The sequence below is a fragment of the Rhinatrema bivittatum genome, chromosome 10 (assembly GCF_901001135.1).
Source record: "Rhinatrema bivittatum chromosome 10, aRhiBiv1.1, whole genome shotgun sequence".
NCBI classification, from domain to species: Eukaryota; Metazoa; Chordata; class Amphibia; order Gymnophiona; family Rhinatrematidae; genus Rhinatrema; species Rhinatrema bivittatum.
Genome location: NC_042624.1, coordinates 28957939 through 28972404, shown reverse-complemented (window position 1 = coordinate 28972404; position 14466 = coordinate 28957939). Strand labels below are relative to the sequence as shown.

The 14466-nt window shown below is 44.6% G+C and overlaps 1 protein-coding gene across 1 annotated transcript in view; it reads left to right on the top strand.

Annotated features, from left to right (window-relative positions):
• LOC115099921 (putative DMBT1-like protein) overlaps nt 1-14466 on the top strand; it is a 90185-nt gene that overhangs the window by 21423 nt on the left and 54296 nt on the right. The window contains exon 3 of the mRNA XM_029617931.1: nt 9315-9620. Coding sequence (XP_029473791.1) covers nt 9315-9620 — 306 coding nt within the window. The remainder of the gene's footprint in view (nt 1-9314; nt 9621-14466) is intronic.

Here is a 14466-nt window from a genome sequence, read left to right as displayed (position 1 = left end):
TTTCATATTGAGGATTCTTAAATCGAGTAATAGGAGTCAACTGGAGGTAGCAGGGACAGCCTCATTTTCAGTTGATTGAGCTACCTTATCATTCAAAAAGAAGGATAATTAAGACGGAAGAAAAAAGATACATGAAACACTTTTGAATCTAACATAAAATTTACAAGGAAACTTTAACAGAAAAAAATGCCTAAGCATCAAACATAGTTTCCTCTTCTTCTGGGATTGTCTAGATATGTTGAGGAAACACCCTAACTCTCAAATGCAAAAATGATTCTAAATGATGCTTACAAAAAGTCAAAGAATCCAATCCCAATCAGATTCCAACACAATACTGTCATTGTTGCAGGTTCCACCAAATCACTATCAGAGATCTCCAGAATGTTAGAAATGTCCAGCTTAGAAGGTATGAATGGTTCCAGTGCTTGGGAACCCTGCTGAATTTGTTGCCCTTCTTTAGGGGTGGCAAATAGTACGCTTTAGACAGTGGAGGTAACGCCTGCTCCGGAACCGTGCCTCCAGCAGGTATCTTTTAAACATATCCTTGGGAGGTATACGAGATCCTTTAGGGACATTTATAAATTGCAGATTTTTCACCCGTAACAAGTTCTCCAAATTTTCCAGCTTATTCTGAAGCATTTGATTTTCTTTTACTAAAAAATCCCAAGTGGGTTTCAAAGAGCCCAACTCTTGTTGATATCTTCAAGGTTCTGAAAGAATGTAATATTAGCGACTTCTAACCATTGTATATTATTGTCATTCTCATTGCTTTTCAACAACAAAGGTTTAGCTGAGATGTAATCAAAATTCCCAACCTCAAATAATTTCCCAGATTGTCTCCAATGTAAACTTCAAAGGTCTTACTGGCAAACGTTGTTTACAACTTTTGGGGGCCTCAACAACTGGAGTGAAGCATGGTAAAATAATCTCTGTTTCTCTCCTAAGACTTCCCCCAGTTGGCAAGCCAGCCAGCCCTCCCTCCAGGAGAATCCTCTCCAGTGTCGACTCCTTCCCTCCCCAGTAGCACACTCCCTGCCTGGGGGCTCAGGGCAATGACATCATCAACCTGCACCAACACCATCCATGCTTCCTGGTCTCGAGAAACCACTGGGTTAGCTGGTGTGATCCTGTTGATCGGGGATAGAGAGATGGTTGAACCCGGGGGTGAGAGATGTACTTCTTCCTCATCCTCTGCCCCCATCGGCTGCTCTCCCAATCTCTGTGCACTACATGAGTGTCCATCAGGCCCACTGCAAGGACCACCAAAAAAGCTTGTCCCATGCACTGCCCTTGCATCCTGTATGTGGCATTTATTTGAAAGGAAAAATAAAGAGCAACAAGCTGACTGAGTTTCATGCTACAAGTGCTGCTAGCACCATCATGGATCCACGATATCAGTACAAACATGTTAAGTTCACAATCACAATCCACATTCTTCCAACCACTTCAACCAACCCAATTACTCTTCTTCTTTTTTTCCCCAGGTCCTCTCTGCTCCCAGACAAAAATTAGTCTTTTTCACACTTTCTCCTCTCAAAATGTCTTTATCAGTTTCCTTTCTTGCAGTTCAGTTATTCACACAGCACACAGAATGGCTCCAAGGTAACTAACCTCTTTCCCTAGGCAAATGCAGTTCTCCAGCCCTGCACTGCAGATGCACCACTCTCCTTTGGGTCCTGCCAGACTCCAATGCAGCTTCTCTCTTTTACTCCATAATTCAGCTCCTTACTTTTTTCACTTTTCTCCAGCCTTTGGGTCTCCTCAGATTTCTACTTTCTCTTTATATTAGTGGTTCTCAACATCTTAATGGCTTGTTGAAGCACCTCAGCTTTTTCTTCTCCTCCAGTACCTCTCTTAACACCTGTGGCACCATATTGAGTAGCGCTTGCTCCCTGTCCAGTTCCCCTCCAGAGACTCTCTCAGCAATGCCTTCTTCAGAGACCAGTGCTGGTTCCACATGGAACCCCCTTTCTTTATACATCCAAATGTATATACCTATTAGGGGAAAGGCCACACAAGTTTCCCCCCCCCCCCCCCCCCCCCCGGTTTGCACTCCAGTTGGACTTTCATGAACTAGAAAGTTCCCCATTTTTAATATAAACTACCAGTTCTGATACCACTACGCCATCTAGTGGCCAGTAGGGCCACATTATGGAGGTAATTTTCAAAGGAGTTATTTATTTTATTATTTATTTATTTATTTATTTAGGGCTTTTTTATACCGTCATTCATAATACCAATCATATCATGTCGGTTTACAAGAAACAATGGTGCAATAACATTAACATCAACATGAACAATAGGCGAAGAGAGAGCAAAGTGAGCAAAAGTTACAATAAAACAGGGGCACTTGAACTGAGAGGAGTTATGCACACAAATGTATCATACTATCGCAACAATTTTCAAAAGCTCATTTATACACTTAAAATGCACTTGTATTTGCAAAACCTATTGACAAGCCATGAATAAATTTAATTACTTTTACAATTTAGTAAACCTCCTATACCTAAACAGCACAAATTGTTAGTAGCCAAACAATAAAAACCCCATCTATAAAAAGGCAACTCTGCAACTGTTACACCAAACCCTAAAACACTAATATTACCTCCTATAAGGAAACAGAACAAGCTTGGCTGCTATACACAGAAACTACATGCTAGCAGAATACTTCATCTCAGTCACACACGCAGAACACAGACAGACCTTAACCAAATACAGAAATAAACAGAATATAAATAGAAGCGTGCAGACAAAAACAGAACTGGAAATCACAAAAAGCCAGCGTCTGTATGCTGTGCAAAAATGAAAGAGAAGAAATATCACTATTTTTCATAAAATATATAATATCAAGAAATATAAATGAATCATAATAGTAAAATCATGCTAATAAAAAGAATAAATATTTCAAAATAGCTAAAGAGTAGAATAATATCCAATAATTAAAAATTCATAAACATTTTTTTATTTTTCCCTAACTCCAAGGCTGTTCCACCTTCTGCTACTTTCTGTTATGCTCAGGCTTGTGGACCCTTGGGCCGACGGGAGGATGGAATACCTTGGGGGAAGACCCGAAGGTTCTCCCGTCGGGTGGCGAGGCAGGAACCGAAAATGTGACCGGTGGATCCTCGATACTGTAGACAGGCATGACAGTGGGGGCGGACGAAGAGTCTTGACGTCGAGGAACGGAGATGTGTCTTCACCCCTGGAAGCCCGCGGTCCCCCCGGGAGGAGCCCGTAGGAACCCAGGCCGCTGGGACTTAGGTGGACCTTTGAGAGGTCAAGCAGCAAACGTACGGTGCAAGGGCTGACTGGAGCTTCACCCTGGAAGCCCGTGGTCCCCCCGGGAGGAGCCCGTAGGGACCCGGGCTGCTGGAGATGGTAGTCTTGAAGAAGTCCTAGGTCGGGTGCCAGAGGGTCGTCTTGGAGACGGTAGTCTTGAAGAAGTCCTAGGTCGGGTGCCAGAGGGTCGTCGCTCACCAGTCCAAGTCGAACGCCAGAGAATCAACACTTGCCAATCCGAAGTCAGAAACCAGAGAGTCACCGTAAGCCAATCCGAAGTCAGGAACCAGAGAATCACCGTAAGCCAATCCAAAGTCAGGAACCAGGAACACAAAGACGAAGCAGGAACCAGAAGCCAAGCTCAATGAACTCACTGAAGCAAGTAGACTAGACAGCGATCGAAGACATTGCCAAGTCAAGGAATGGTCGGAGGAAGTCTCCTTTTATACTTCCTCTGACCCTATGGATAGGAATCAGCTGTGGCCAATTAAAGGGACGAGGTCCCTTTAAATCTAGCGAAGAGGCGTAGCCTCGTGCCTAAGAATGGCGGTGGCCATCTTGGATCCGGGCCACGGAGGAGAGCAGTGGCGGCCGCGAGGGAGGAGCAGGTACGGCTCTGGTCCCGACAGCCAGCCCGGGGACCTGCAGTGCCACCGGGCCCGGTGCAGGGCAGTCGGCCTCGCCGCGGTCGAGGATCCGGTCAGGGAACGAGGTAGGGGGCCACAGGCACGGAACACAACAGTACCCCCCTCTTTAGGGCGCCTTCCCGGAGGTCTGGGTTTATCTGGATGATCTTGATGAAATTGCTCGAGCAATCCGCGGGCCAGGATATTGGCCAATGTTTCCCAGGTGTTCTCCTCGGGGCCGAACCCCTCCCATGCAAGGAGATACTCCCACTTCTTCCCGTGCTTTCTTATGTCCAAGACCTCGTGAACTTGAAAGGTGAGGTCATCCTCGGAGGCAATAGGTTGGGGAGTCGGAGGCGTGCTGGAGGGCCAAGACAATACCAATGGCTTTAAGAGCGACATGTGAAACGTGTTGTGTATCTTAAGGGAAGGTGGCGGATGAAGCTGATATGAGACGGCTCCAACCTGGCGAATGATAGGGAAAGGTCCAATAAAACGAGGGGCCAGTCACGTTGATGGCAGCTTTAAATGGATGAACTGCGTACTCAGCCATACCTTCTGACCTGGCTTGAACGGGGGGTAAGGGCTTCTCCGCCGATCCGCATATTTCTTGGCGGCTTGACTGGCCTGGACCAATGTACGCCGTGTGGAGACCCACGAGCGGTGTAGCTCGTATGCTGAAAATTGAGCTACCGGGGACGTAACTGTAATGGGAACTGGCAACGGTGAGCATGGCTGCTTCCCATATACAATCTGAAAGGGCGAAGAGCCGGTAGCAGAAGAGAGGTGAGAATTAAGCGCGAACTCCGCCCAGGGTAGCAGGCTGGACCAATCGTCTTGCTTATCATTGATGTAGAGTCAAAGGAATTGTTTTGGCATCTGGTTTGTCCTCTCTACTAGACCATTAGACTGAGGGTGGTATGCCGACGTATAATCTAAGGTAACGTCAAACAGCGATCGAAGATGTTGCCAAGTCAAGGAATGGTCGGAGGAAGTCTCTTTTTATACTTATTTTATTTATTTATTTATTTAAGAACTTTTATATACCGGCGTTAGTGGGGACATCACACCGGTTCACATATTAACGAAAGGTCGGAAATTACATCATAACAGGAGAAAGTAACTTGGGGGGGGGGGGGGGGGGGGGGACATTAGTGTAGCAAGGAAAGATAGCGAACAAACTGCTAAAAAACATTAGATAGCAAGTATTTACAAAAATTTACAGTATTGGTGACCTTGTATACATCTGTAGATGTATACAAGATGTATACATGTATACATGTACCTTGAGTTTGAAGATTGTTCACATGAGCTCCCCAACCCAAGGTGGATGCATCCATGGTCAAAGTTACCTTTGAAATTGGTTGCTGAAAAGGCAGACTGTTAGTAAGTTGGTTTTGTTCGTCCACCAGAGAAGTGATACACGTAACTGGTGGGTTACTTGGATCTGGGATGAGAGCGATTTGAGTGGCTTGGAGCCACTGAGTTTATACTTCCTCTGAACCTGTGGATAGGAATCAGCTGTGGCCAATTAAAGGGACGAGGTCCCTTAAAATCTAGCGAAGAGGCGCAGCCTCGCGCCTAAGGATGGCGGTGGCCATCTTGGATCCGGGCCGCGGAGGAGAGCAGTGGCGGCCACGAGGGAGGAGCAGGGACGGCTCTGGTCCCGGCGGCCAGCCCGGGGACCTGCGGTGCCGCACGGGGGTGCCAGGCCCGGCGCAGGGCAGTCGGCCTCGCCACGGTCGAGGGTCCGGTCGGAGAACGAGGTAGGGGGCCCCGCCCGTGGACGGCTGCGGGCGCGGAACACAACACTTTCTCCTGGCCATGCAGGCCAATGCTGCAGCCTACGTCTGCTCCTTCCAGCCATGGTGATTGCATCTTCTCCTTCCTGCCCACACAACATGACTTCTACTTCCTGGCGCACACAGGCAGAAAGAACAAGGAGGCACAAGTGCTTTGGACCTGCTGCTGCCACATCATGCCCAAAACTGTGGCATTTCAAGTAGCTTTCTAGTCTGCCAAGTGTTCACCTAACCCTACATATTGTAGATGGGTAGAGTAATTATTGGACTAAACCATTCCTTATAAGGCACCAACCATGAGAAGTTGCTTGCCAGTTGGTTAATTCCAGCAGTTTAATATAGTGACGCTTAGTTTTCCCAGAAGATCAGAATGAAGAACACCAAAGAAAGAAAGAGATGTTGCATCGGAGGTGGACCCTTGGGCCGAGGTAGGGTTGACGCTACCTGTAGGAGGGATCCTACGGGTCCCCACTATCGGCAGGCAGAGTGGGCTGAAGGATGGAGGCCGGCTGGCGCTTCACCAATACCAGCCCTCGTTCCCCACGGGTTGAGCCTTTGGATACCGGGGCCAACTGGACTTAGGAGGGCCTCAGTATGTCGTCATCGATGAAAAGGCAGAGAGGTCAGCCCAGAGGCAGCAACAGTAGAAAGGAGAAGTCTGTACTGGACAAGGCAGGGTCCCGGAGACCCGGGCGCCAAAAGAACCAAAGTCAGACAGGGGGTGCCCAAACAAGAACAGGCCAAGTCCAGGATGTAGACTAAAGAGGCGTCGTATAGCAAGCTGGAGTCAGGGCCAGCGGCAATCAAGAAGCGGTGGCAAAGCAAGACTGAGGTCTGGACAAGGAGAGAGTTGGTAGCGTAGTCAGACAATGCAGAGGTCTGGGCTTGGAGAGAGTCAATAGCGTAGTCAGGCAATGCAGAGGTCTGGGCTTGGAGAGAGTCAATGGCGTAATCAGGCAATGCAGAGGTCCGGGCTTGGAGAGAGGGTCAATGGCACAGTCAGGCAAAGCAGATGTCCGGGCTTGGAGAGGGTCAACGGTGTAGTCAGGCAAAGCAGAGGTCTGGGCTTGGAGAGGGTCAATGGTGTAGTCAGGCAAAACAGAGGTCATGTCCGAGAAGACAGTCCAATAGTAGGTTAGGAATCAGGAATGCAGGAACAAGGAGAACAGGAACAGGAGTCCACGAGAATCAGGAACCAGGAACGTAGGAGAATCACCAGGATGCAATGAGTGCACGATCCAGCATGGAGACCTGTTGCAAAGGCAATCCTTGGAAGCGGAGTCCAGTCTTAAGTACCATGCTCTGCTGACATCATCATCCAGGGCCGTGGCCAAGTTCCCACCACGGGCCCTTCATAAGTGTCAGTGGTATGTGCGTGCGGCTAGGGAGGGGCACGGCACTGGACAGCGGCGTCTCTCCACGGGCCATGTGGAGATGCCTGAAGCGGAGCACAGGAATCAGTAGCAGTAGCTGAGGCACTAGGGGAGGCCCGAGGACGGAGCCGGCGGCCTACCGCCACCAGGAAAAAGGAACCAGGCACTGGATTCATCTGAGAGAGGTGAGGGGGCCGAACCGCGGGTCTGCCATGGCCGGCATGCATAACAAAAGAGAGTGGTGAAGAAATGAAGCTGTTCATTCCCTATCCCCTGCTGAGTTGTGCAGGAGGGATTTCCTCTATGTTGGATGTGTAAATTTTCCCTTAAGGAACAAACTATTCACTCAGAGGAACCGTTCTCCATTGGTTTTGTATTTCTCTGACCATCACTCTAGAAAGATGGATCTTTCACATTTCTGCTCTGTGAATTGGGACTCAATTGCTTTAACATCAGTATTTTGTTTAGGATTGATGGGCCTCAAAATCTGGAAGATAGCCTTAATCCTTAAGGCCTTGAGTCACTTGAAGAAAAAAAGCCCAGTATATTTTGTTTCTGAAGACTTTTGTGCTACACAGGTTTCCTAATGAGATAACTGGGAGCTTGCAGCTGCACTCTGGGGTTTGCTTATCCATCCATTCATCTGCCACCTAGGCACTGAGGAGAGAAGCAGACTACTCAGCCAGTACAGCAACAGAAAAAGAGATCAAGCAGAGTGTGTCAATTCAATATAAGATAAAGAAAGTTAAAGAGGCATTAACCATTGAAGAACAGACTTCAGGAGTGTCCCCAAGAGTTAAGGAACCCAGATAGACCTTCAGTAGGAGAACCTAAAGAAAACAACACTTTAAGGAACTGAGGGACAGAGACATCGCTAGGTACTTACAAGACTTGGGGCACAGGCCCATCATTGGACTTGGGGCCTATATGGTCTCCCATTGATAATGAAATTCTACAATTACAATTAGCCTTCCCTTATCCGGAGAACAAGCCTGTAAAAACATGGGACACTGGTGTCACTAGGATCCTACTGGCCTTATGGGACAATTTAAGAAATTTGCACCAACCACATTGGAAGAGCTGCTGTTTTGGCTGATTCTTCCATGAACAATGATATGCTGCCCGTTTCTTATCAAGGGGCTCTCATCAGCTCTGTTCCACTTGGTGAGGCTCTCCGTGTTTTCATAAAATTATTTAACCTTCCACCACCTCTCTCCATATAACAAGAAATAATTTTTACATAGAACATAAAATAACACTGAAAATTATGTTACAATCATGGGATTCTAGGAAGATTCTGAAACATTTTACTGATCAGCATATGAATTATCTAGAAATATTGTACATGAGCTTTTCTTCTGATGAACATCAAGAGACGTTATTCATATCTGAAGACAGTTTTGATAGCTCATGTATAACTATTTTTGATGATGATTACATTGATGTAAGAAAAGCCATCAAAGCTCTGCTCCCTTTTTCAACCCCTCCTTTAAAGAAGTAAACAGAACAGCAGTTTGAGATTTGGGACACTGTCCAACAGTTTGGCGACACAAGCCCTGTGTGTCCATGTCTAGCAACGCCAATGCGGGAATGTGCTTATGATTGCAGCATTTTGTTACCATGGTTTAATCTCCAAGGAAATGTGGAATGTGTCATATCATTGCCATTGAAGCTACTGTCTTTTAAGTAAAGGTTTACTGTATTTGTTAAAACACAATCTTCTGTCTGAAGCAGACTTTATTGAAGAGAGGGACATTAAGCCCAAGGGCCTTGAAGGTTATTGCCCACACTTCTGTTCAGAATGACCCTGAGCTGATTGGCAGTGAGTGTGGTCCTGTAACACCTTCAACCCCTGCTGGGTGAGAAAACAGGAGATAAGGACAGAGGAGAGGAGTCATACTAGCATGGTATGAAATTAAAGAATAAATTTTACCTAGATAGGCCTACACTATAGATGAACTATAACTAGTTCCTGTCCTTATAATATCATTGTAGCCCAATATATTATTTCAGCCAGTTCATCTGCTATTTCTAGAGATGCCATGTTTTCATGGATTGGGCTCATGCAGACATGTATTGCCTATATGTATGTACAGTATATGGTGGTACACTTTTCCTAGTGGAAGGATGCCCAAATAAAAGTCTTCAGTTTCTTTTAAGACCCATTTGTCTGAGGTACATTATTCTATGAGTTGTTATCATTGCAGCATGTGTCTTTTTCTTATTTCATGCAGATTTGAGGCTCTTGGGTGGTCCAGGACGCTGTGCTGGGAGAGTAGAGGTATTGCACAACGACCAGTGGGGTCGAGTGTGTGGTCATAACTGGGAACTCCAGGACGTCCAGGTGGTGTGCAGTATCTTGCAGTGTGGCCATGCTCTATCCGCAGTAGGCAGTGCTCACTTTGGACCTGGCTCTGGTACTTTTTGGCTAGAGGATGTGAACTGTGATGGAAGTGAGACGATCTTCAGTAAATGTCAGTCAACATTTTCCATTGGGGATGGCTGCACCCATGCAACAGATGCCACTGTTATTTGTTCAGGTAATTTCCTTGTCACAAGGTGAATAGAAGTTAAACAAGAAGAAAATACTGGGCAATGCAAATGAAAGAAACAGAATTGCTCACATTCATTGGCCGAAGGACTATGCTCATGGCTGCCCAATGTCTTAATCTGCCAATAGTGTTCAGTATCAGGAATGTATTAAGTAATTCACAATACATGTGAGATAATAATCTATATCTATTGAATAGATTAGTGGCACTATCCAGTTCAGCAGCATATAAAGCTATATCATAGAGTAAAATGAGTTTCTCAGCCCATAAGTTATTGGCAACTCATAGCAGATATACTAATTCCAGGCTCCAGATGGAAAAGAGTCTCCTCCGATTACAGTTTAAACTCCCTGAGGTCCTCGTCATCAGATGACAGTCACAGAAGTCATTTTCCCACCTAAACCGTCTACATCAGGGGCAGGTAACTCTGATCCTGGAGTACCAGAAACAGACCTGGCTGTCAGGACATTCACAATGAATATGCATGAGCTGTATTTGCATGCATTGCCTCAAAGTATGCAAATATATTTCATGCATATTCATTGCAGATGTGCTGAAAACCAGGCCTGGCTGTGGCACTTCAGGATGGGGTTGCTTACCCCCCCTATCTGTAGCCAAAATCTGTTCTAGTTGGACTGTAACCTGAACAAATTCTTTTTAAAGTAAAGAAAAAGTTTTTACTATTGTGTATTCTGTGGTATTGTAGATGTGCACATGACAAGCAGCAATAAAGGCTGTAAATCATGTAACCTCATCATTGCAATGCCGTGACTATCATAGTAACATCATAAATGATGGAAAATAAAGATCAGCTAGCCTATCCAGTCTGACCAGATTATCACTGCTATGTCATGTATTGAAATAATTTGTCACAACAAAACTGTATCAAATGAGAGGGATAAATCTTATTAAACTGAATCGATACAAAATATATTAAAAAATATTCAAAAAAATCCTGTTACCCATAATTTATTTAATATAAAGAAGACAGTATTAGAATGACTGTGCTTATGGTGTAATCCACTGTCTCTTGCCCGCAAAAGGCCGCAGGCAGTATCAGCCTTTTCAGCACTGCTACTATAATCATTTACTGTCTCCTTATGAAATGTTTATTTTAAATTTTTATTGTTTATCCAAAAATCTCATCAAATAATTGTAAAAAATGTGTTCATTTATGGCACCTCTTTTAAATTCAATATATGGCTACCCTGCAGCTCTTTAGAAAATCACTATATGTAAAAAGAGATACTTAGCCGAATTAGTTGTTCAAATATCTCATAATTCTGTTGTGTCCGTCGGTTCCCGATGCCCTCTCTCCACCCTCCTTATCTCTTTGGCGCCTTCCTCTTCGTCCACGGGAAAATTGGCTGCCGCGGCGTCCTTCTGCAGAGGTCTTCCGGCGTCCCCGGACAGGCCGGAAGACCTCCGCCATATTTCCTGGAGCCCTAAGGGCAAGCGTTCGGCGCGGCCCCGACTGGAGTATTGGCGATGGCGCGAAACTCGGGGGCATCCCCCGAAGATGACGTCACCCGCGACGGATATATAAGGTATTAGAATTTGCTAACACATCGAGTTAGCAAGGATTGACTACGGACTCGCTTTGACTTTCTAAGCTACTCTGCCTCCTCGAATTAGCAAGAGTTACTCTACCTAAGCTACTCTGCCTCCTCAGACTTACTAGGGGTACCTGCTCCTCGGGGGCCTCGCTCTCTCCTTTGTTTTTCAGATGACAGTCTGGAACTGGTACTTGCTCCTCGAGGGCCCTCGTTCCTAGACTTTCTCGGTACTCTCTTCTGCCTGGAAGTCATCACTGCCAACTACATCAGTGAGTTACCATCGCTCTCTCAGAGCTTTCCCTGAAACCAGGTACTTGCTCCTCGAGGGCCAATAGCTCCTTGGACACTGTCTAACTGTACCTGCGAGAGACCTGAAAAATTCCCCACGAGTTGGACTGGATACGTGGAGGAACAGCTGACTACCGGATTGATTTCTTCCCGTGCTTCATCGCCTGCCAGCTTGTCTGGCCACGCCCCCTTATGTCATCATTGAGGGACGATCTACCTGTTGAAAGCTCGCGGCGTCGCACGACGAAGGAGCGAGACAAAGGGGCTCGCCCCTTTGTTAGCCCCTTCGTTAACACCTTGGTTAGCCCCGATCTCTGTTCTTTTAGCTAGATAATCTTAGTTCATATTTAAAATGGATATTTCAACAGTGACAGGTTTTGGGAAGTATGGTCTACATGCCCCTCAGACCAAACATAACATCCCTCCCCAAGGTAGGATATCAAGGTCCTTTTTAATGTCTGTACCGTTACTTACGTTGTTTTCTGCTACATTATTACCGGTTTTAACGTTTTTATATTGTAACGCTCAATCTATTAGACAAAAATCGCCTATATTTATAGACCTTTTAAACGAAGAAAATCCAGATTGTCTACTGATTACTGAATCATGGCTCACCGAGTCTGACTCGGTGATAGTAAACAGTATATGCCTCAAAAGTTATAGCGCCTTTTCAGTTCCACGAATAGGGCGTAGAGGTGGAGGCGTTCTCGCTTTCATCAAAACGTCTCTTAAACCTAAAAGGAAAATCATTTCGAACAGTGCCCCTTTCGAATTTCTGATTCTATCTATGACAAACTTAAATGTGATATTAGTATATTGTCCACCAAAAACTCTGCAAACACACTTATCAAAATTTTTAGAGCAGATTACTTCTTTATCCTTAAACTTAACTGAGACAATTATCCCAGAGGATTTTAATTTACATATAAAAAATGATAACTTGTCTATTACTACCCAGTCTTTTTTAGATGCTATGGCTGGATTAGGCTGGCTCCAACTGATCTCACCCATATAAAAGGTAACACATTAGATTTAATTTTTTATAATCCTTGTCATCTGAACATACCAGTTGGTAGTGTAAAAAACACCCAAGTTTCATGGTCTGATCATCATTTGATCTCCTTCTCAGCTTCTATTCAACAGAAAATCTTAAATACCAATGCTAAACCAATCTTACAGCGGAAAAAAATAACGTCAGAAACCTTCTTAAATACGTTTGCTAATAATAGGTCTTTTGAATTAGCTGAGAATGTTGATAAATCTATGGAAAACTGGAACTCAGCTATTATCGCCACTTTAGATATGGTTGCCCCTTTTAGAACAACAGTTGGGAAAAAAAGGATGAACAAACCAACTCTCCTCTGGTATAACAAAAATTTACGGGAGTTGAAGACCTCTCTAAGGCAAAAAGAACAAATCTGGCAAAAACAAAGGAATGCCGAGGCAAAAACAGATTTTCAAGTTACCTTAAAAAGCTATAAAAAGCAAGTAAATGGCGCAAGGAAACACTACTATGCAGAACAAATAGCGCTCGCCAATAATAATCCGTCAACGTTGTTTAATATAGTAAAATTCTTAACCACTGATCATTCGATAGTTCATCCCGACATAACAAATGATACATGTGACCAAATTTCTAAATTTTTCCAGCGTAAAATTGAGACTATATCTCAAGAATTTGTCTCCTTACCGTATCCAAATTACGATTCACAGGCAGTAAACTCAGAATGGACAGACCAACTTAAAGACTACCTTGCTGAATATGAGATATTAAGTCCAAATCAACATAGATTCAGGAAAGGTCACTCGACTGAGACCCTTTTGTTATCATCATTTGACACCTTCCGTAGAGGATTCGATTCGTACACAGATTATATTATTGTGTTTTTGGACATTTCCGCAGTGTTTGATACGCTAGACCATAAAATACTACTTTCAGACCTTCAATTAATAGGCATTAAGTCCACCGTTTTGAAATGGTTCGAAAGCTGTCTCTCCAATCGCATATGTCAAATCAATATAGGCTCTTGTTCTTCTCAAAAATATTCGCAGCCCACAGGTGTCCCACAAGGCTCGTCGCTTTCGCCTATATTATTTAACATTTATCTCCTTCCATTGTGCAAAATACTGGCCTCCCTGAATGTTCAATTTAAACTGTATGCCGATGACATACAATTGTTCATCCCCTACAAATCCTCGTGGACGGACACATTTGCACTAATTCAACTGTACATGACCACAATTGAGCAATGGATGGCCCACAATCGACTGAAATTAAATAGGAAAAAAACAGAACTCCTCTACCTCAGCTTTATACATGACTCTACAAATGCTCCCCCCACCAGCATCAAATTAGGTAATGATGAAATATCGATCACGAAACTAGCACGAAATTTAGGTGTCTGGCTGGACACCAATCTATATTTATCCCAACACATTTCAAAAACAGTGAAAAATTCGTTTTTCAAACTGCACGTTCTAAAACGTTTACGTCCGCTTTTATTCTTTCGTGATTATCGATCCATCTTGCAAGCGTTGGTTCTGATGGGACTAGATTACTGCAATGGTTTATATATCGGTTTGCCGGAGAACACCATCAAACCTTTGCAGTTAATCCTCAATTCTGCAGCCAGACTTCTAACAGGCACAAGTCGTACACAACACATCACGCCAGTTCTATTCAATTTACACTGGCTGCCTATTAAATATCGAATCCAGTATAAAATCCTGTCACTAGTACACTCTCTACTAAACAATACAGATTCTACTTGGTTGTGTTTTTCGTTAAGAGTTTACAAACCAGAGGGAACTCAGGTCAGCAGGACAAAACCTGTTGGAAGTGCCATCAGTAAAAAATGCCACACTAAATGTGACCAGAAACCGGGCCTTCTCAGTGGTAGGTCCCACACTCTGGAACGCTCTGCCGAACCCCTTAAGGCAAATACATAACGCAAAGGAATTTAAAAAGGCACTGAAAACTCATTTATTTC